The sequence below is a fragment of the Leuresthes tenuis genome, unplaced genomic scaffold (assembly GCF_036924035.1).
Source record: "Leuresthes tenuis unplaced genomic scaffold, fLeuTen1.0.hap1 SCAF_10, whole genome shotgun sequence".
Taxonomy (NCBI): domain Eukaryota; kingdom Metazoa; phylum Chordata; class Actinopteri; order Atheriniformes; family Atherinopsidae; genus Leuresthes; species Leuresthes tenuis.
Window position 1 is genome coordinate 13,205,508 of NW_027325364.1, and position 23,188 is coordinate 13,228,695.

Consider the following 23,188-nt stretch of genomic DNA (forward strand, 5'->3'; position numbering starts at 1 on the left):
ATGCTGATTCCTCTTGGTTTCATTTTTTATGCAAAAACAATTTATATTCACACTCACACCTCTCCTTAAAGTAAACCCAGGGGCTCTAGATTGTTCTAATAATTTATTAGTTAGTCCTTCATAAACCAAACGTACTGAATAAATTATTCACCAAGTAAGAAATTTGCAAAAGCCTCAAACTTACTCCCTACTGACTCGTTTGTTTGCTTTTTTCCTGACAAATCACCTTATCTTTTTCGTAGCGAGTCATTTTTAAAAGATTAAAGACATCCGCACGTTGCAGAGCAGGAAACTTCAAACGTATGACGATGGAGACAAAGTCATTGTTGGTTTGGCCTTCTCATTTGACTTTATGAGAAGAACTGTTCGATCACTTAATTTCTTTCTTTAAAAACAAAAAAAATCACGTGCTGCACTTTTAGTCGACAGCACCATGTTTACACAGAGGTGGAGATTTTAACACAAGTCAAAATGCTCTTGTGAACCCCTGAACAGTCAGTGTAAAAATTCTGCTGCTCTCTTTTGCAAGTCTTCAGCTGTGATTACACAGAGTTCACACTGTGTAAGCTACTTTGTAAAAGGTGTGCTGACACGGAGAAACTGTAGTTTCTCAGCTTTTCTGGGCAAATACCCTGAATCTGTGTGTGTCAAGCATAATTTTCCGCAAGCAAATAGTTTGAAAGCTTTTTGTCCTCTTAAGTAAAAAGGAATTGAACGTTAAGAGTTAAAAAGACTTATATGTGAAGCAAAGAGACTATACAGAGCCTGTGCTGTACAACATCCATGCCAACTATCCTTCTTGTTCAGGAAGAATCTCATCTCTGTCTCTCCACCCCTTTATATTTGGTCACTTATTGCCATGGTCACCCCACCCCTTTGGTTCATCTGTCCAAATACTGAATAAGAGGACACTTGAGGACATATTTTTTTGGCTAACGGTAAAACACAAACAACATGCAAAAAAATCCTTCGAGTTTGGCCGGGGGCAGCTACGATAGCTAAGAGGGGGGACTTGTACACAGATCTATTCCAGTAGATCTTCGGCACTCATACTGCAGCACTACAGTATACACAGTTCATCTGGCACATATGGTAATTATTTGTTTAACACATAAGTAGTGGTATGCACGTTTGAATGCATCTGCTTTAAGATCCTGTAGATTAGGAGGGCTAAGTTTGCTGCTGAAACACAGCTGTGTCCTCAGTGAGCGCCTTCTGTTACAACCTAACAGCCACAGAAATGAGCCTTCAAGAGTGGAAATGACAGTACTAACAATGCACCTGTTAATGCACGGAGTAAACTAAAGAAAGCCCAGTTGAATATGTGGCTCCGGATTACATCGGTTTCTGACAGAAGGAATCGTCTGTTTTCACAGTGTTTTACCTGAACAGTCAGGAGAAAATAGCTAAATCTTATTCGAATGACATGTCAACTCTGGGCTGTCAATTTCTACAGACTCATCGTCGCAGCTAGGTATATCTTTTTCTTCTCGACTGCTTGTAGTCCAGGGCTGCTCAGTGCCTCTTGGCGCGCTGGGCACTCTGCGTACAGGAGGCACAGCAGGCAGTCTTGTAGTAAGAGTAGACGCACATTCTAGCCTGCACCACCATCAAACAGTTATCTCGTCTGTCCCGGCAGTTTTTATCTGACAAAAGAGAGAAGGAGGCAGAGGTTAGCAGGGATGATGACCAGAACACACATAGGTGCCCGGTCTCACACACACACACACACCCACCTGTGATTTGTAAGCCGCAGGGGATTGTGTTGCAGATTTGTTCCTGTTCAGGTCTGGTGCTGACATCGCATGCTTGGTTGTGCTTTTTGTCCGGTGTTAGACATCGAACCTCCCTCACCTGTAAGCCCTTCCCACAGGACTGTGAACACTAAGAGAAAAAAACACAGAGCGTAAATACTATGGTGAAAATCCTTGGACACTTTCACTTACAGTGCAGTTTCCACATTTCTTCCTGTTCCGTCATCTCTCACCGCGCTCCACTCTGTTGTGAACCACTGTGGCTGACACTCTCCCATCTCGCATTCCTGGACAGCCGCAGGCTTCTCTAGATGAGCACAATTTGTGGCTGGCACGACAGTAAAGTCATTCTCCATCTTCTCGACACAAATGATGTCTCGTCGCTGGGTTCCATCCCCACACAGCACATTACACTGAAAGAGCACATCAAACGAGTCAAATACTCAACACCAGCCAACAGTGTCTGTGCAACAAAACACAACAAAGTGCTCCTTAAACAACAAACCCACAACCGAAAAAAAGTGTAAATAAAAACAGAACTCAATGATTTGGGAATATTTCATTTAATTTAATATTTAACCTATTTAATTTGGTTTTATTTCCATTTTTTGAATCATTTGAAATTGATGCCAAAGTGTTTCTAAAAGTTTGGACGGGGTCGTGGCAGATGCAGCAAATACTGAAGACAATTCCTTCAGATAAAGTCAGGAAAAAGAGATAAAGTGCACGAGCAAGACAGAGAAGACAAATAAATGTCAGACTGGATGATGTTAGAGGCGATGCACACTTTGTTCTGTTGCTGCTTTTTTTTTTTAAGTAACTGATTAGCTGTAAAGGTATCAGCACGCAGGTTTATAATCATGAAAAGATTACGAACCTCATAATTCTTCCTTTGCCCTGCATAAGTTGTAAATCAGAGGAGACTGAAGCTGTGGCTGACTGCTGTAATAAAACTAATGAAATATGTTTACATGCTCCAGACATTCACTAGTGCTCTGTATCATGACTAATGAGAAATACACAACATTACAGCAGCAGCGTGTTCATCCGTGTTATGTTATCTATCAGAAACTTAAATGTAAGTTATGACCTTATCATTATTTCCTGTGCCTTGCAGGTGAAGTTAGCCACTGTTTCCCTGTTTTAGACTCAAAAGCAAATAATTTCCTCTGATGTAAAAATGTTTGGTCAGTTTGAGCACTGAAATCCTGGACATTGTCAGCCTTTCACAAGGTTCTCTGCCTACTTGAAATACATGGCCCTGCAAATTCAGAATCAGTATATATGCCATCTGTGCACCATTTTAAAAAAAAAAAAAAGGGTTTAAATAATTTGTGAATCTCTGCATTCTGGTTTTATCTATTAAAACTGTATGCAGCATTTTCCTCCCTCCGTCCTACCTGTGACCAGGGGCTGCTGTACCACATGGTTGTCGGCACACACGGACCCCTGTTACAGGCCTTCATCTCAGCTGGTTTTTCTGCAACGCAGTCACCTGCTCCTTCACCGTCTCTCACCCCTCCTCTGGTGAGACACACCACTTCTCTCTTCTGCACCCCGGGGCCACACTGCGCCGAACACTGAGGACACAAAGTGGGATATCATGTTGAGGATTACAGTTGAGTGCATGTTTGCTCCCTTGCTTATGTGCATGCATGTTGCTTACAGTTTTGGACCAGTCACTGAAGTACCAGTTGGTCACACAGGGGCCCATGTTACACTCCTCGCTTCCTTGTGGGCGGAGCCTAGAGTTGCACTCCTTGTCATTCACCACGCCACCCTGATCGCTGAGACAACGCACACTCCGTGTTCTTCTCCCTACTCCACAGTCCACCGAGCACTTTAGTGAATAGAGAAGAGAGAAACATGAGACTGAGAATGACCAGATGAAGCATGATACATTATCATTTAGTTAATAATTTAAGGGAAAAATACTAAATGGACAGAAAAATAGTTTAGAAAGTTTATGATAGAAACATAGGGACATGTTGAAATGGAACTCCTTTTGCAGATGCTGAGAAGCAGCACTCGTGCACCCACGAGCAGATGCAATTTCCAGTCACATACTGGTTTCGTTGACGTACCGTGCTCCAGTCAGAGCTGACTTCCCAGTGCGAACAAAGCTGGAGCTGGCAGGCCTGCGTGGACTCTGGTGGGGTGAGGTTGGCACAGCGCTGGGGGTGGACCATGGTGGAGCGGTTTCCAAAGCTCTGCCTGCACTGGAGCTGCCTCTGCTGCACACCCGGCCCACAGGACACGCTGCACTCAGACCACGCACTGGCCTCCCAGCTAACGCACAGACAAGGAAACATCTTCACCATCGGGACGAATTTAGCATCGGTCGACCATAAATGTTCAACTTTGTTTATGCAGAGAAACCACAGCTGAATGCCTTTGTTCAAAAGGCTAATCTGTTGTTTTTTTTACTCAAATCGATCCACTTTGAAAATGCTGATTTTATTTTCATATTCTTCACCTCTTGAGCCAGAATGCATGTTTTGTAACAAAATAGCATCTGTTATATCGGTGTTTCGATTTTGCTCTGCTACCTGCTTAAAGGTACAACCACAATGCTCCACAGCCTGTTCATTCCCCTTTCACACATCTGGATTAAAGGCGTACCAGTAGAAGGGGCCACTGGTGAGCTTTTTACAGAGTAATCAATTTCCTTTATAATGTTTTTTGAGAAGAATCACATGCTCAGGCTTATGTAAGAAAATAATGAATCACTTTAGGAAACAATAGTAGAAAAACCTTTAGAAAAACAACGCATGTATACTGAGGGTTAATGTTAACGTGAATTTGCTCACAATGGTGGGCAGGGCTGTGTGTTACAAGGCTCCTCCTCAGGAACAGGTTTGGCTGCAGAGTCACACTTATCATCTGGGACTTCTTCGTCTGTGTGGCGGTTTATACATAGAATGACTCTATACTGTGAACCTACGGAGAGAGAAGGGATGCAGTTTCAGTGTTATTGCACCTACACCCCTCAACCAGAGGAGGGTGACATCACATCATCCAAAATAATCAAGCAGATATAAACTTAAAGTAAGACACATATATGAATAATCAGAAGGATGACCTTTGCCACAGGAGGAAGAGCAATCTGTGAGGCCACCTCTCCTCCACACAAATGGCAACTGGGTGTCCGGTCGCAGGTCAGTGCGAGGGGGGATTCGGGCATTCCTATTTGGTGCGGATCCTCGTGGGCGTGTCCTCTCAGGTATCCACCGATCAGAGGATTGGGGAGAGAACACAGATAAGGAGGAAGAGGAGGAGGGGAAAGAAGAGTCTGAAACAGGAGGATCGGGAGGAGGGTCTTCTACTGACACAGTTAGGGGACCTAGGAGAGAAGATAAACACAGATTAAGACAGATTAAAAAGGAAAGGAAAGGCAGAAGAAAGGTGGGGAAATAGACACAAGGTGGAGAAAGAGAAAAGAGTGATATAGGGCGAGGAAAAAGGCAAAACACGCTGAAATATTGCAAATAGGAGGAAGAGAGTGAGTCAGAGGCTAATGATGTCATGATGAGGTCATGGTCTCATGACAGCAAACATGTCGAGCAGATAGCCTCCCATCTAGGTCATGGGCAAACAAGTACAAACAAACACGCTCATACAAGAATTCTTCCCACTTGGCCCACAACCGCGCCCATCCTAATCCAAAAAGACATCAATCATGTCTTACAGTAATATTTCCTCATATAATTTGAAAAGAATGACTCTTAAATTCAACTCTTCAGTTGGATTTACAGTTCAGTTCAACCACTGACAAGTTTCAAATTTGTGCTAAACGTATGCAACGTGCGGATATAGCCTCTGACAAACAGGAGAGGGAAGATCAGAAAATCTAAGGTGCAATGGACGCACCACGCAGGGGTGCCCTCGCTGGCTCTCTCTCCCTCGGCCTCTCCCTGGGTGCCTCTCTGGACGTCTCCCTCTCCCTCTCTATCAGTCTTTCCATCTCTCCCTCCTTCTTCTCCACTGGGATGTAGAACTCATAGTCGATGCCCGGGTTCTCCTTGTGGAAAATGATCTACGGTGCAAAACAGACGTGACACACCATAAAACAACTTGAAGGATCCCTGCAGAGAAATGTGCTTGTCAGAGGTTAGGATAGGCTGCAGTATTTTAAACTGCTGTCCTCCACGGGAGTTCATTGTGACACTGCAAAACCCTGCAGCCCATCTACAAGAGCTTTTTCTTAAAAAGGTAATATGCAAGCCCAATTAAAAAAAAAAAAGTTATAAAGTTATAAAATCTGAACAGGATGCAACGATTTGTAACATTTCTGTATCACAGACATTGATGCCTGGAAATGTTCTTGAGCCCATGCAGAGATTTCCATGACAGAATCAGGCCTGTTTTTAATGCAAGGGCAGATCACAGGCATCCAGTATTGATTTTCAGGGGTGCCCCTTGTGTATAGAGATTCTCCAGATTCTCTGAATGCTTTAATGATATTATGTTCTGTGGACTGATATTAAATGAATATTCAGATCTTATGTTGAGTAACATTATTTTGAAATTTATCAACAATTTGTGGATGCAGTTATGTGCAGCTGGGTTAGGGTGAGGGTCTGTCTTAGGTGCTTTTTTAATACCCAATTCATTTTACTGAGCCGTTGTCAGGTAACCTTACTGTAACATGTTTTGCCAGCTGTTTCTTTTTAATACCACTTGCTTTTCCAGCTATTGGTTTCCTCATGTTGGTGCGTGACTCGTAAGGTGGACAAAAAACTAGGAAGAATTTTCTTTTGTTGTTGTTACCACAACAAACAGTAAGGCTGAACTCCAATCCCACTTATCATTTAACTTCTACATTTCCAAAATTTTGTACAGACATTGTTTGGATATCATATGTTCTATCTAGATGTTCCTCTGTCCACTGCTTCATCTAACCATACACATTTTAAATTCAGCCAACCAAAATATTTACCAATACACGCAAAACCAAGAGAATTGTACTTTTCAGGATTTGATAGTTAAAATTTAGACTTTGGAAAACTTTTGTCTCTACAGTGGGGTAGTCAAGTGAGTTGTATTCTCTGGAGAAGCAAAGGTTGAGTGGTTTTGAATCCTCTGATGGTCTGATTCTGCAAGATAATAATGAAGCAAAAGCATTGAAGCATGTTTCCAAATTCTCGCTGTTGTTGACAGAAGATAATTTAATTGTAATCTTTAATGCCTCTGATCTGCTTGGACGCTGGTCGTTGTGGCTGTATTCATTGCCTTCATTTGTGTTTACTTACAGGGTTTAAATGAAGGCCTTCCTGGGCCCCAGTACTCACATATAGCTGCAGCTGTGTTGTGGTGGGTCCTCGTGCCCTCAGGGACTCCCCTTTCTCTTCTTCCCCCTCTGACTGCGCTCTGGGTCGGGTGTAGGTGAAAGTGGTTCCCCCTGCCTGATACTCCCCTGGAGCGTCCACAGCCCAGCGTCCGTTCACCACTGAAGCCCCTGTGCCACTCCTCATGGCTGGAGAAACAGAGGCAAGAGCGAGAGTCTCAAAAGATTTCAGTTGTATTTTCTTTTCGTATTTAGACCCTGTTTAGTCTGGCAGATTCTTAGGAAACCCCCCATGTGCTAAAACACACTCCCAGACAGACAAACACAGACTTTGGAGAGCTGCTTCATTTACAAACAGGACGCTGGTGAAGCAAACACTCACACACGCAAACATGTACACACTTCACTGATTCCTTATGGACTTCAACAATACTAGCTTTATCTGGCCCGAGTCTGCAAGGCCACAAAATCTGCAGTCTTAGCTGAAGCCAGCACACACATGGTCTGGCGCCAAATATGCACTTCCCTCGCCAATATTCACTTTTATTGTAGCTAAAGCCACTTTTATTCAAGAAATCTTGAACTGCACTTGTATATGTGTGTGTGTGCAATTTTGTTTGCCCGTTACATCTCACCCAAGTAGTTAGGGCTTGCTCGTCTCTCCGTGATGTTAATGAATGTGGCTCCGGGTGGGATGTCCAGGATCTTGTGGTAACCAAAGGGAACCGTGACATTTTGGAAGCTTCCCGTCACCTTTCGACAAGAGGTGTTCCGCCCACCACATACCCCACACTTGTCAATCACAGCGCTGGAGCCCAGCACCCCATCGCAACCCTCAGTCTGGCAGGAGAAGATGGTGAAAAGATGTGAGTGATGGCTCAGACAATGAGGGAAAAGTAGGGTAGGGGAACAAGGAGGAGTGGGGGCAGAGTAGAGAAATGCTAGAACTCTTAATGACATTTCACATCTGATGCAAGTGTTTATTTCACTGTTATTTCTGTAAATTGGTAACTGGTGGTCGCAAGATGGAGGCAGAAAGGGGGAAATGAGGGTGAGATACAGGGAAAAGAGGCCCAGAGGAGGGCCGACCTAATCTGAGTGGTAGGTTCAATTTAGCCAGGTTCTGGCTGACTGTCAACACCAGCTAAACAGAGTGGACTCAGGTCCAGAGACTCCCACACATGCGCATTTAAATCCACTCACCAGACATCTTCCTTCTACACACACATCATTGGTGCTAACGTTGAAGCAGGGCGTCCCATCTCTGACGCGCTCCGCCTGGCGAACGTAGAACCGATAGCCAGCAGGTCTGCAGGTCAGCTCACACTGCTTGTCTACACCAACTGCAAAACACAAGCAGAGGGTAGTAGCATGAACACAAGACACACACTGTATCCTTCTCTTTAAATATGCGTAACTGTTTGCATCTGTCTATCTGAGCAGCGAGGAGAAGATGCAGCTGGGTGATAAACGTCTTTCCATGTGGTAAGGAAACTGAGACCGGACTCATAACCCCTAACTGTCAGACGGTGAGACAGCGATCAGCTATTTCCCCCTCTGCTCAGTGCACTCACTGCTGCACCTTCCCAGGAGATGCATACTTACAAAGAGGGTGTAAACGTAAGCTTGAGGAAGGTAAGATTTATGGGTGCAACCCAACTGGTACACACAGAAGGGAGGGATAATATGTGCAAAGACAGAACAGAGGGGAGGAATCAAAGAAAGAGAGAACTGCTTCAAGGATAGAGAGGAAATGAAAAGTCCTTCAGTGCTGTAAAGAGAAGCCAGACAAGTAGACGAGTAGTGAATACAGAGGACCTCAGAAGGGAGTAGGGGTGCAAGCAAACAGTTTGGAGGTTGAAAGGTGTGAAACTACAAGGAATAAATTACAGTTTTGTGATGCATACTTGTTCAACTTCCCATTGAGAAGAACTCTATAAAATGTTAATGTACAGTTGATATACAGCAGATCAAGTTCATTGAGAGATGTTGGAAGGCAGATTTTTGAGCTGAGGCAAAGCTATTTCCATTTTACTTAAACATTAGATGCATGTCCAACCTCTTATCTGTGTCTTTGCAGGGAAGAGGAAGTCTAGACTCTAAAATGTGGAACTATTCCTTTTCAGAAGTGATAGGGACAAAGAGGAATGGGCAGTAAAAAAAAGTGAGTTGCTTCTCTGTTTGTCAAATTCTTTAAAGAAAAAAATTGGGGAAGTAATGGGTGTTTAGGTCCTCAGTCAGACACAGTGTATATATATGTGTGTGTATGGACATTGCTGTGACTATGTTGCATGAAATTGGGCTGTAGACATGAACTCACTGCAAAAGACTCACGAGTCACAGATTAAATTGGAGATAGGAGGGAAGAGTGCCTGAAACTGGAAGTGTGTGACTTTGCACTCTTCTGTCATATTTCACTGACAATTTACAACACAACAATACGCATGATCAAATTCCACATAAATGTGAAGAGCTTGACCTCATGACCAGTTAAAGCTATTATACAGTTACATAATTCTGTCCGAGAATCAGTCTGTTGAGAAACATGTTTAATACAGAGAAATACAATTATGCTTGAAATAAGTTTGCCCTTCTCAACACTTTCATGGAGCACTAAAGACTGATTCACCATAAAAATAGAATAAAAATGTCTCTGCCAGCTCGGAAAGACATCAGCAGCAAGTTACCTAAAGTTTCCATCATCTTCAAAGGAGACAGCTGAGAGCAAAGTGTAAAGGGCAAATACCAACCCCCCGCTTTCACCTTGTGAAGTTAAAGGAACTCCATATGCTTCCACAAAATATCCAAAGTTTCTGAAATCTCTTACAGCACAACTGTGCTTCTTCATGTGTAATTCAAGTGCCTCACAGGTCATCTTGAATTAAGAAATGCTAAAACAAGAAAAAGAAAAACTCCAGCGTCCAGACGCTGCATTTTACTGGAAAGTCAGTTTCAAAATTCATTGCATAGGTCGCTTGGTGTATCTGCTTTAAGCTTTCCCCAAAAAATGTATTTACATCAAAGATGAGCCAGGTTGTGAGTCATGACAAAAAACATGCAGTGTGGGCCAACACCGCACAAACAGTTTGTACCTTTTCATCTTGTTTTACACCTTGATAAACAACTCTTTTCTTGCACAAATATATTAACATTAAGGAGTGTATTTAATCTCACTGAGTGGGTGGAAGTGGTAAAGAGGTCATGCACAGGAAGCAATTGATCCAGGCAGGATGTTTATCTTTGTACAACTCTGCGGGAAATAAAAGGGAGACACGACTTGGTTCATCAGATTGCTTGTAAATATACTCTGAAAACGTAGAAGTCCTTCAGCACAGCTTCAATATCCTTAAACAAGACATGGAGGATCAGAGACAGAAACGGCAAAGAAGTAGATACATCTGTCTGCTCTCTTTGAAGGACAAATAAACTCTTAAACTGGTTTTCAGATATGGTGAGTCTTTAGCACCGCAGTGCTGTAAGTTGTGTGACAGCACGAGTCACTCTACTATCTAACATGCTAACTTTTATTTTTCAGCATTGCTTCCTCACTCGTTTGGTCTTTCTACTGCCTGATAACTGCAGGAAGACCGATAAAACGTATGTATTCAGAAGGAAGGGGAAAGAGAGCTACAGAGGGGAGAGTGTTCCCACCTTCTTTCTCTCCATGTTCATTCTCTCCATCCGTCTGTCATAGTTATCTTTGAGAGATTAAACTGGAGACAGTGGCAAAATAGAGGGGGAGCTAAAAGTGGGAGATGTTTTCTCTCTTGTGCACTGTCTGCCCCTCTGTTTCTCTTCCTCCTCCTCGTCTCCCATATTCAACATCTTCTTGAGTCAACCTCGAGCCCATCGTAACCCTCTTTAATTCTTTTCCTACATTTTGGTTTTAACTTTACTTTGTCTCTTCTTGTCTGTCTCTGTTTCTCTGTTTGCCTCCATCTCTGAGCTCCCATTCACTTCCACCATCCTGCTGGCCCTCTCTGAGCTTAGTGTTCAGACAGTGGAATATATGTTGTCTAAATATACTTCCCCACTATCTCTCCATCTAAACAAACTCGAGCAGGGAGAGAGAAAGAGACAGGCAGTGGGACAGGAAGAGGGTAGGATGGCTGTGCGCAGAGGGGATGAAGCCTAAAAAAAGGACGAGAATATTCAAGTAAAACAACACCTGCACGTGCAGCGCTTACAAAACTGCTGCTATACAGAGAGCAGCAAGGACTATAATTTCTGAAGCTTGCAAGCACAGTGGCAGCTTTACTGTTTGAACTTCCACTCCGAAGACATAGGCCACATCAGTGCACAAAACTGCACAATTTGTTTCACATAAATAGTTCTAAACAGATGAGTGCAGCAGGAGATAAAATGAACACCTCATGTTTTAACACATGCACACACATAATCCATAGTAGCCTCCAGAGTGATGATGAAAAGCTAGATAAAAAAGGGCTTGGGTTATGAGCAATGGGAGCAGAATGAGGTAAACAATGTGATACAGTTTACTTAACAGAGTGGAAAAGAATCATCTCCTGCTCAGATTGAGTGACGTCGCCTACTGAGAGCTTACAGAGCGGTATCCACCACAGCAGCCAGCAAATGTGACATTCTGGTGACTTGTTTTGTTCAAACAGCCTCATACTACAACAATACTGCTGAACTCTGTAATAAAGGTTGTCCTGTTTCCCTCTCTCTGTCCAGTTGTCTCTGATTTCTGAGCCAAATTCAAGGACAAGGCATTTAAAAAAAAAAAAAAAACAACAGGGTGGAGCAGAAGGGAGGGACACACAACAGATAGAGAACATCAAAAAGCAATTCAAATTCAGAGCACAGCCTCACAAACACTGCAAGAGCGGGGGTGCTGGAAAGGAAATCCCCCGTGTATTTATGCAGACAGTTTGACTCCAGCTGATACCCCCAGCACCGGTGCAGGCTGCAAACGCTCAGAAATGATCATGCTGATCCACCTCTGTCCTTAAGATTGCACAAAGTCTGACCAAAAATCAAAACACCCTTTCTGGAAGACTTCTCATGTTCGCTTGGGAAAGTCAAAGCAATTATACAGCGGGATATCTGACCTTTTCGCCAACAATCTATCTGCTTTATGTTTGGCAGGATCACAGCTCACACTGGGAGAGAGGCAGGGTGTCAAAGGACAGGTTGAGTTTACTCATATAGCACACATATACAATACTTTAATAACTTTTAACATTAACGTTCAATATCACATGTAACTTTACAATACACCTGTAAATAAAAAAGGTCGGAAATCAAATAAAAGGCGGTTTTATTGCAGCGTTGTATTATTTTTCTTGATCTATTTGTCGATTATTACACACATATTGTATGTGTCAGCCACAACAGTAAAACCACCAGCCTCTAACTGTGTAGGTTGCCCTGAAGCATCCACAACAGCTCTGACCTGCCAGCTGTGTCTGGCACAGTGATGTTGGCAGCATATCCTTCGGGTTCTGTGGGTTCCTCGAGGTGTTTCTGAGCAGTGTTGGTGGTATTTTTGTCCTGCTGGGGGAGGCCACTGCTCTCAGGGAGTACTGTTGGCACAGTATGGTGTGCATGGTCCGCAGCTGTGTTTAAGGGGGTCGCTTGTGTCTTAACTGCCAGAATCCAAGGCTTCTCAGCATTACGACAATATGTTGACTTTTTTTCACTTCAACTGTCAGAGGTTTAAAGTTGCGACAGGCAGGTCTACAATCCCACCTTGTTACTCAACTGGTTTTGATGTTATTTTATATATTCTATTATAAATAAAAAATAAAACATACTGTAGCCTATACATAATATCCCAAACATTTTAACACATAACAAATGACAGATTATGAAGAAATGAACAGGCAACGCCATATCATCTAGCAAAGATTGTGCAAATTTAGACCAAATTTAGATGAAGCGAATATATAAGCAGATCTTACACCACTCTATACTGCATTCTTGTGGTCAAATTACAGGAAAGCTTGCCAACACAGACTTCAAGTAGCTTATAATGATGCCGTGAGAATATTATTGAAGAAAACAGTGCAAGTCAAATGTTTGTGGCTGCAAGAGTCGGTCGTTTTCAGTCTGTTTTCTGTGTCTCAGAAAAGGAAATTATTTTTGGACTATTTAATATAGTATGATGCAATATCAGTGCCAACTGTGGCGACACTGGTATGGTAGTCTCTTTGTGGGGACTCATCGTCACCTTCTTGGATATTTATGTCTTTCTATGGGCAGCAGCACAATAAATATGTAAATAAATCATAAATATAACACTGACATGTCAGTGTAGAAAGTTAGAAACACTTTCAACGAGGGTCATGTTTACCATGCATTACCAACATTTTCATATTATATTGTAATACATTTACAAGGCCATATAAAATGTTTATATATGGCAACTTATAACAAAGTTCATGAGGTGTGGTAGTTGGTAGATGCGTTGTAGCTCCATATCAAAGTGACAGCAGCGTCTAATATCTATAAAACTTGTAATCTGTTGTCATGCACAATTACCAAACTCTAACATTTTATAGTTATCCATAGACTTTTATGAAGTTTAAGAAATGCAAATAAAAAAAGTCTTAGTATGTCTTATGAACTGCCTCAATATACATCCAGCAGATGCAGAGAAACATTTGCATTCACTGCAATTCCGACCAGCCATCTGTCCCGTGTCTCATGGGGCAATAACTGGCTGTAGCATTTCGTTCTTCCTCTATAGCTCCATTCACACTGGACAGAAAAAAAATAATAAAATCGCTAACGCCCACAAACATCTGTCTTTTGACTGCAATGGGAAAGGGTGCAATTGGTATTCGATCTGCGTCAAATGACTCTGAAGCAATTGCGGATTTTTATCAGCTGGAGTGCCGACTGAATACCAAATGTAGGTACTAGACCACTGAAGGTAACCACACAGCCTCAGAGTGAAAGGAGTAAACTGACTTGTTAAAGTGAGTGTGTCCACATTTAAGAGATCTTCATATCCATACAATTTTTGATGTAATAAACACTGATGTAATTGCGTCATTATTAGCTAATGACTACCCATGTCTGCCTGCTGAGCAGCTAGCATAGAGTCTGTTTGTCACTGCTTTTGTCCATGAGAACAGCTTCCTTCAGCAGCTAAAAATTACATTGACGGGAGCCGTGAGACTGAAGCATGGCAGTAAAATTGTGAAATGGAAAACTAAGATAGCTGGCTAACATTCAAAAGAAGGATTTTAAAAGGTCCTTTAACTTGATCCATTGCTTGTGAAAAACACTTGGAGTGATGCAACTTGAACTTGAATCATGTCACGATCCAAATTTCTGAAGAAAATCATGTTTGTTATATATACTCCATTCATGTATTCATGTATTCAGTTTTTTTGGGTTATTTGTGCTGGCGGACTAAGTGTGTTTTGTTTTCTGACAGAAGAACCAAACTGATGCATTGTATGTGGGCTGAGTGGTGCTGCTGATCTGCTACTTCTGGTTCTAGATCTTCATATTGCTGCTGATAATCAGAAAAGCACAGACAAACAGATGCACAAACATTTTCCGGCATATCATCCCAGAGCCACTCAGCTTTTATCTACAGTACAAGCGCCCTTGCCAATAAGCTCATGCTGTAAATACACAGAGGCACATACACATACTTTAAAAGTCTAATGACAAACACTGCTGATATCATCTCACAGCTGTGTTTCACTCCCCCCCACACGTTTGTGATAGTCTCTCTATCCACTCTTCTTTTTTCTCCCAAATTCCTCAAATATTCATAGGAGTTTTCTCTTTCGCCTTATTCTTTCCCTCCAGCATTGAAAAACAAAGATAAACAGGCACTCACTGACCTGCGCTGAACTATTGTACGCTTTAAAAAAGAGAGCAAACAAACACACCGAACCCCACATTCGCACATACAAAGAAACAAAAGACATGCGCGTGCATAAGTCACGTCACCGCCTCCCCCCTGTGCTCCTTACGGTCATGTGACAAAACACTTGCAACCCATCACCCCTCACCTCTCTCCTCCTGTCTTTTTCTCCCTTCTTCTTTATCTCACTCAGGAGGAATCTGTGTGCTTAGTCAGAGCTGGGAGGAGAAGCTTGGCAGGAGAGGAGGGCAGAGAGGGAAATGCTGGACAAACCAGAGGAAAAAAAGAAGAATACAAGCAGACTGAGCTACAGCTATTCTCTGTTACTCTAAACTCTCACCACCATCAGTGCTGCATGTAGATGTAGGCATTCTCCAGTGGGAGGGTTGGGCAAGCGATGGAGGCCTGCCAACGCTCACTCATACCAGAGAGAAATGTAACTCACTCAAACTCACATATCACTGACTCTTTTTCACCCCGCCTCCCCACTGTCATGCCATTTAATTGTCCCTATAAACCTATTACCGCACTGAAGCACGTTGCAGCCAAACTCTTGACTACTGTGAGCGCGTTAACTCAGTCCTCACCTTCTGTGAAAGGCTCCCAGTCATAGAGGCGACCCATGAACTCCTGGGTGTTAAAGGCCGCACACTGCTCCGCTCTGGAGTCCAACGCACCTCCTCCACACACCTGGAGGACAAAAACAATAAGTCACAGAGAGAAAAGTCAAAAAAATTCAGTGCCACACATTGATACAATATGAACAGCTACTAAAACAAGTGTTGTTTCTCTCCCAGTCCTTGGAGAAGGCAGGGTGGAGTGTAACGAGTCGAAGGCGAGGAAAAACATCTGATAATGAAGGGGAAAATTAAGTTGAGATGAGGAGGGTAAGCACAAACACACCATGCCTTTAGGCACTAACTCTCACAAGTGTAGTCTTCATGCTGCTCTGGGCAGCAACGAGTGTATTACAGCCATATGGAAATGATATATTTTTTGGAAAAGACTGCTCACATAAATCCGCTGTGACTTTCAGTGCATGACCACGGAGTGCGAGTGACTGTGTGAGCACGTTTACAGGCGTGTGTGCATGAGCAACTCGGGCTCATTCAAGAGGAGTCCTCATGGAGCCATTGAGGGGAAAAAAGTTCTGGGATACCTGCGCAGAAACGACTGCCTAAATACCAGGCTGACATGACTGCTGGGTTAAGCTGCACTGAATATAACTCACAGAGCTAGGCCGTTGTCCCCACACATACGCTCTTTTGCAGAAACTCAAGAAACTTTAGTACATTTACCAGTAAAAGGTACTGTATCTACTGTACGTCGCCACATTTCCGAGTAAGAAAGAAAGCAAACAGAGAGCAGTGAATTATTAGATATCAAATGAGTGCTTCTGAAAATATTTTGGCTCATGATCGTGTCTAACAGATCCACCAAAGAGTTATTTCCCTCAGATGGTTTCATTTAGAATAAAATCCTCCAAAGGAGGGGGGGGAGGGGAGAGGGGGTGCAGGCGAGGACACTTACACTGCTTTTACACCAGAAGTCATGCGTTTAAATGGGATTTAAACAGCACTACACCTAACCAACAAACCAATTAACAAGTCAATTACCAACTTATCAATTAAATCCCTAAATCCTCATGCCACCAGTAGTGTGTTTACCCTCAGTTCACCGAGGGCTACAAAAAACACAGAATTGAAGTCAAGTCTAGTAACGCTTCCTCCCGGTAGGCAAGCCTGCTACAACAACACGAAGGGGTGGTATTAAACCATATCCTGCAGGCTGTGTTGGACTACAATCTCTGATAATCAAAACCTTCTGAGATAATTAGGTTGGTTTATTATCTTTGATTGGACGGCTGAAGCCAGACACACACTGAGAGTGAGCTGCAGCTATATTGATGAAGATAAAATCTATAAACTTTTACTCTTTTTTTGACTGAGTTCATGCTGTCTCAGAGCCTCTCTGGCCAGCCATCCAATTAAAAGTAGTGCTCACTCTTGCACCCATCGGCGCAAATTGGTGGATTGGTGGACTGACAGCTGGAGGGGTGGTAGTCCATCTCCTTGACACGACTGAGGTGCCCTTGAGCTAGGCAGCTGTGATTGGCTGCCCACCGCTCCAGTGAATGGCATCTGTCTCCATGAGTGTGTGACCGTGTGCATGTGTGTTCAACAGGTGCCAACCTGGATGGGTCAAATGCGGAGAAGTAATTTCATGTTAACATTCGTGTGTACATGACAATAAAGTAATCTTAAAACCTTAAATCTTAAATCATCCTCATTGCATGTGCGCCCAGGTCTTCCATCACTGCTGATCAGAGCAAAAAAGAAAATCCTTTATGTTTGAACATGAAGGCTGGGTGAGCTGGCATGAAAAAAAAGCCTTTAAAAGTTCACAAAAACATCAAAAGTTCCAAGAAAAAAAGGCAGACAAAAATCAATACTAGTTTGTCATTCAAAATGCGGCTGAACTCGTCTCGTAACTGTTTATAAATCCTGCACATCAGCTTTGAGGAACTTTAACCCATTCCTCTGCAAAGAACAACCTCAACTCTGGGTTGTTGGAGGCATTCCTCACATGAACTGCTTACTTAAGGTTCTTCCACATCATTACCATTGATTTAGGGTCAGGACTTTGACATGACCATTGAACCATTCTTTTTTGTTTGGGGTTCTCTTCACATTCAGCTCAGTATTCACTGTTCCATCAATAGCCATTTTTATATATTGGTTGTGCTTAGAACTGCGAAAAAAGTTAACCCGCTGCTGTTCCTCTTTGGTGACTTGCACATGCCGAACCCAAGTGGCCCAGATCTGCATAGGTGTGTGCTTACACACACATTTAGTCTGTTTCCCCTCTGTTAGTTGAGACATAGAGGCAGTGAATCAACTGTCTTGGCCCAGGTGCAGCAGAACAGGTCCAAATCATGATGCCACCACCACTGTGCTTTACAGAGGTCCGTAAAAAAAAATTCACCCTGTCAGGGAATACAAAAGTTTAGATCACTTGCTGAAATTTAGCCATTTGATATGTTTAAAGTGATCGCTGAGTTCAATGAACAGTAAAACTTCAAATGTTTCAATTAAGCCGGGACCCCGATCATCACCTCTTGACGTTGTATCTCTTCTTTACAAACAAGTTTGTGAACACTGTCCTGCTGCAAAGCATCATCAACCGTCTACTCCAACATCTAAACATTTTCAGTTATCTATAGTTGGCTGAATCGACTTGTATATATTTTTCTTCATTAACAATTTAAATGCAGAATATCCAGGCATTTATGCACTGTTTCCCTGGTACTTTTACTAGAAGAAAAGTTATGAACACTTTCACTTCTGCAGACATATTCAGCTTTATCAGGTATTACTAACCGTGGGAAGCCAGAATCACACTGTGTGATGAGTTAAAAGCCCACAGCTGGCTTCAACACACACATACACTCATACACACACACAATGGCATGCCGCACACAGAGCTCTCACATTTCCTTGCGACTCTAATCTCTGTCAGCTCCACAATCTTCTTGTCTTTCACTCCTCTCCTTCTTTGATTCGTTCCTATCCTCCTGTAGTTTAGTTTTTTTTTTTACAGACCTCTCCTTACTCACACAGCTGTCGCAAACAGCTGGACATTTCCCAGTTACTCATCTGGGGAGCCAAGAGTAAGGGAATCATCAAGTTTCTACACACTCGCAAACACACAGTCACACTGAAGCACAGGTCGACAGTTCCCATGTGAACCAGCCTCAGTGACAAAGTGTAACTAAAAGCCTCACATGGGAAAAAATTCACTAGGTGCACTTACTGAGTCCGGGCTCGCTGCATTGATCTCTTTCAGGGTGTTGTGTGTGTGTGTGTGTGGAGGAATATTTGTGGCTGTCATGTCACAAAAACGATCATCAGGTGTTTCTGTCCTGCCAAAGTGTGAAACTAGCTCGTGAAACTTTATGTGGTACAATTTGCCACAGTTTCATGCTGTTAAAACAGACTGATTCCTAAATTACTTAAAGGGCATATGTTTCAACCTGGTGGAAACCTTCTTTTAGGATAGCGTGTTAGACTGAACACCGGAGTGTAAGCAGATCCTTGAAGGTCAGTGCACGTATGTGACCTGATGTTTTCAAACAACCGTGTAAATCTACCCTGATGTGTGTGTTAAATGTGGTTGGTAATGGCTCTAAATATTTCCCCCAGACATAAAATATGTTGAGCCTTTTGAAAGTGGATAGTTTCTGTGTATCTGTGCATGTGTGTGCGCATGTAAGACCGTAAACAATAAGTGGACAGCGACCCTGAATAGGCACACGCATGCAAGAGAGCGTGTGCAGCTGTGGGATGCTACAGCAGAGTGAAAATGTGAGAAGGAGCCTCCATAACAGGCAGAGAATGAACGTAAAAGAAAAGGAAGAATGCAAGAAAATGTCAAGTGTGCGCTTTCATGCGTGTGATCACAGCAGCGCTACAGTGTGAGTGAATTCTCCTCCCAAGAGAGTTTAGGGTGTGTAAAAACATGGGGAGGCTAATGGACTGAGTGGAGAGAAGACGGGGGTGGGAGTGGGGGGTGAAGTGAGAGTTAAAGCAGGCGGGAGAAGATGTGTTCGCTTGTGTTTCAGAGTTCTGCTGGAGAATTTGCATGTTATTGTAAGGACTTGTATCCAGTGAGCGCAGGTTGAGGGGGTCTTTAAAACCACCAAGGCATGCATGAAAGGACAGAGGGGGGAGGGGTGAAGAGAAAAAAAACTCAGAGAGCGGCACTCCACCAATATAAACAAAATCAATTTTCCAGATCCAAACAAAGTGGATTTAAACAAAAAAAGCGCCCCTCTTTCCTGAATTTGAAATCAAATTTAGCTTGGTAGTATCATTTTAACGATACAGACAACCAACAGCTATCTGAATATTTACGAGCCCTTTTCCGTAGAGGTTCGACAGACAGATTTTTTTCTATGATTGAGACCGATCTCTGAAAAATCAGGACAGCCTAAGGCCAATACATAATGAAGATTTTTTTTTTCATCTGTGGTCTGGCTGTTGCAGCGTCACATGCAAGACTAATTAGTATGAAATGCACAAACAGTAAAAACTGGATTGATTTCTAATCAAACAAAAGAGAAGAACAGAGAGAAACAAAGTGGATGGGAAAAACAGAGCACAATTAATACACAAAGACAGTCAATTAGGAGTGCCGCATTACAGATGTTTTGCAATGCTGAGTAAGAAGATATGATGAATGGTTTTGGTGGCCTTCTGTGGCTCTCATGTCTTTGTCTCGCCAGTGTGGCTCTCCTGTAAAAAAGATCATCGATCAAAGGGATCGAGAAAAATTATAACTTTGTTTACTCTCAGTACACAGCTTACTGCTCCTTTCTGTTATGCCGAAGACTGCACAGCGGCACAGAGGCTGTAAATATGTTTAATGACTGTAGCTAAGAGCACAAAGCCATATGCACTTGGTTATTTAAGAAAAGCAGATAAAAGTTAAATTCACAGTGAGAGCGACTTCCTCTTACCTTGCTCTCAGCAGCTGATGCTGACCTTCAATGATATTTATGTGACTGAATATTTTGTCTGTGTGACAGTTCAGCCTAAAAAGACTCCATTTAACAATCAAACATTTCATGTCTTGGGACTTTAATGACACACAAACATTGCGGCACTGATGAGAACAGCTATCGAGTCTCACTGAAGTCAGCAGCTAACATTAAAAACAGGGTCAGTGTAACAGGTTTCATGCTTTTACTGTCTTGTTTCCACAGCAACAACACTGCACTGACCACAGATGCACCTGTTATTCAGCTTTGTATGCCAAGGCATTGTTCCATGATGGTTATTCAACAAATGAACAAATCACTCAGAATAATCGGCCAATCATTTTTGTATAAACATGACCAAAAACATCTGGGATGTTTGCAGAGTTGTATGAGGAAATTATCTAATATTCCATATCTGATAGTTGTGAAAGTATGTGAACCTTTATACTTAGCTGTCAGGTGTTTTCAATCAATGAGATGACAGTGATGTGTGAGTGAGTATGAGGGATCTATCCCGGCTGATCTTCTTAACACATGTGTGAGGAAATGAATCTTGGCATGACAAAAGGATTCCAGAAAAAGAACTGCTGATGCTCCCAATCCTGGAAAATTATTACAAATATTCGATAAAGAGTTTGGCTCTTTCACCAGCCCTCAGTCAGACAGACTGTGGATAAGTGGAGGAAATTTTGAACATTGAACATCCTTAAAGGCATCTCTGACATTGGCTAATACTAATATTCATAAATCCACCACCAAGAGAACACTGAAAAGCAATGGTGGGAATAGTAGTGTTGAAACCTAGAGATCATGAGGCTAAGTCAGCCAGAAGCCTGCTGGATTAAAAAGAGAAACAGTTTGTTTGAAGGATGAGGAAGGCTGCAATCCCACCCATAATATAACCAAAGTTTTATGAAAACTGAATATCTGATGTATCTGCCAAACTAAGAGCAGCGAGTCACAAAAAAATGAAAGCGGGATGAAGATGAAAGATGGATGGCAGCATAGAGCAGGTGAAAGAAAGAAAAGCGAAAGCAGGTGGTGAAAGAGAGACAGTCAGTGTGTGTTTGTACGGGAGCTGTGAATATTATAGATGTGTTTTACTGTCAGAGGTGGGGGGTGGGTTCAAGAAGAGGAGAGAAAAGTCTGTGTCTAATATACAAGAGCATGCAAAGCAGGGGGGTGTTACTGCACAAACACAAACACAAATGCCACACACGTAACCACACATGGTCCTGATCACACAAAACACTCTTCCGTGAAACACAAACACCTAGAAGAAAAAAAACCAGTGATGTGTGTGGAGGACCCATTCATCTCACTAATGTTTCCGCAGGGAAAGCCCAGGTGACGAGTCGCTGTTATTCCCCGTGCGAGTCTACGCCTGCACAGCTGGCCATATCATCTCAATACCCCATACAGGTTAAGGCTGGCCGGTCATTCCTCAAGGATTACTGCAGCGCTTCGCAGACAAAACAACTGACCGCTGGCCCCTGCAGCCATGAATCAACAGGCGGCAGGACTAATCCATGACATGTTAATGTAGCCTCAGTGATTAACATTCTCTAGCTAATCTTGTGCTGGAGGCCGTGCGTCTATAGTTTGCAGGGCACCACCCAGCTTTCAGCCTCGACCCCAGAGGGGAAGTCAGGAGTCCTCCAGAGGAAACTCTGCTCATCGATCAAGAGCGGGCAACGTGTGAAAGAGGCGAGCACAATGAGAAACATCCCTGCTGTTCTCAGGAGAAATACGAGCCTGGAAACAGCTCAACTGTTCAAGGCAAAGTTTGTAAAAAGACAATTAAAGGGAAAATAAGTGCAACAACCACAAACTCAATACATAAGCACTTAGATGACGATATTTCCATGCAGCATTGTTTCACATCATGAAACCAGAGTGATACTCTGAGAGCTAGAAGTGTGAATGGCTACGCTTTTTGTTCTCCGGACTCGTTCATTAATGATTCCCAATAACGACACTTAATCTGTTAAAAGAGCGTTTGGTGTAAACATTAACAGTTAACTGAGTCCACACCTTTGAACCCCTCCAGCGTAATAAGCTGACAACTCCTTAGTCAACATGACTTCTCCTGCAAACTGGATCTGAAAATCAGTTATATACATATATGGATACACTCATAATGTTAATATATGTATGTATATACAGGCTGAGGAATAACTTTGCTATGTAAGCATTTGGGTTGTTCTTACCAGCAAATCATTTATGAATAAAACTGTCTTATCTCTATTGTACCCTATTTGTGACTGAGTGAAACTGCTGCCTAACTGTTCTAAGACATTTATGAAGAAAACAATTGAGCTTCAGCATCTGTATGTTGAACACAAGGCTGGTTGGCTTAGGTGTTCCTGACATTGAGAAAGGACAGGCACTTCAAACTATTCAAAAAGAATACTAGCAGGTGATTGGATGAGACATCTGTCTACTTCTAAGCACTAGAAGCAAAACCAGAAAGTGGCCTGGTTCAAGTTTTTGTGATTTGACTGTAGAAATCTGTTGAACAAGGTTAAGCTGAGTTCAAAGACTGACACACGGGGAATCAGCGTGCCCAAAACTATCCGTCACCCACAAGAGTTTGTGTGAGAACCTCCCCAGCTGGAAAGTTATCAGACCATATCTAAGATTAATTTTCTGACATTGTTTAGATAAGGCTAATGACAGGCTGACTCTATCTCCCATTTATCAACTTGATGTGAATCACCCTTCCCATTTGTGAATATGTCTCACAAAATAGAAGCCTA

At 42.6% G+C, this 23,188-nt stretch overlaps 1 protein-coding gene across 1 annotated transcript in view; it reads right to left on the reverse strand.

The window, feature by feature from the left end:
* Positions 1–90: 90 nt before the first annotated feature.
* The window catches only part of adamtsl4 (ADAMTS-like 4), a 40,673-nt gene continuing 17,575 nt past the window's right edge, over positions 91–23,188 (reverse strand). Inside the window, exons 5-17 of the mRNA XM_072394183.1 lie at positions 15,478–15,580; positions 8,245–8,384; positions 7,677–7,881; positions 7,046–7,230; positions 5,625–5,790; positions 4,837–5,097; positions 4,565–4,694; positions 3,839–4,043; positions 3,421–3,594; positions 3,155–3,334; positions 1,988–2,167; positions 1,737–1,884; positions 91–1,646 (exon numbers count right to left, since the gene is read on the reverse strand). Of these exons, the coding sequence (XP_072250284.1) occupies positions 1,516–1,646; positions 1,737–1,884; positions 1,988–2,167; positions 3,155–3,334; positions 3,421–3,594; positions 3,839–4,043; positions 4,565–4,694; positions 4,837–5,097; positions 5,625–5,790; positions 7,046–7,230; positions 7,677–7,881; positions 8,245–8,384; positions 15,478–15,580 (2,208 nt within the window). The 3' untranslated portion in view covers positions 91–1,515. The remainder of the gene's footprint in view (positions 1,647–1,736; positions 1,885–1,987; positions 2,168–3,154; positions 3,335–3,420; positions 3,595–3,838; positions 4,044–4,564; positions 4,695–4,836; positions 5,098–5,624; positions 5,791–7,045; positions 7,231–7,676; positions 7,882–8,244; positions 8,385–15,477; positions 15,581–23,188) is intronic.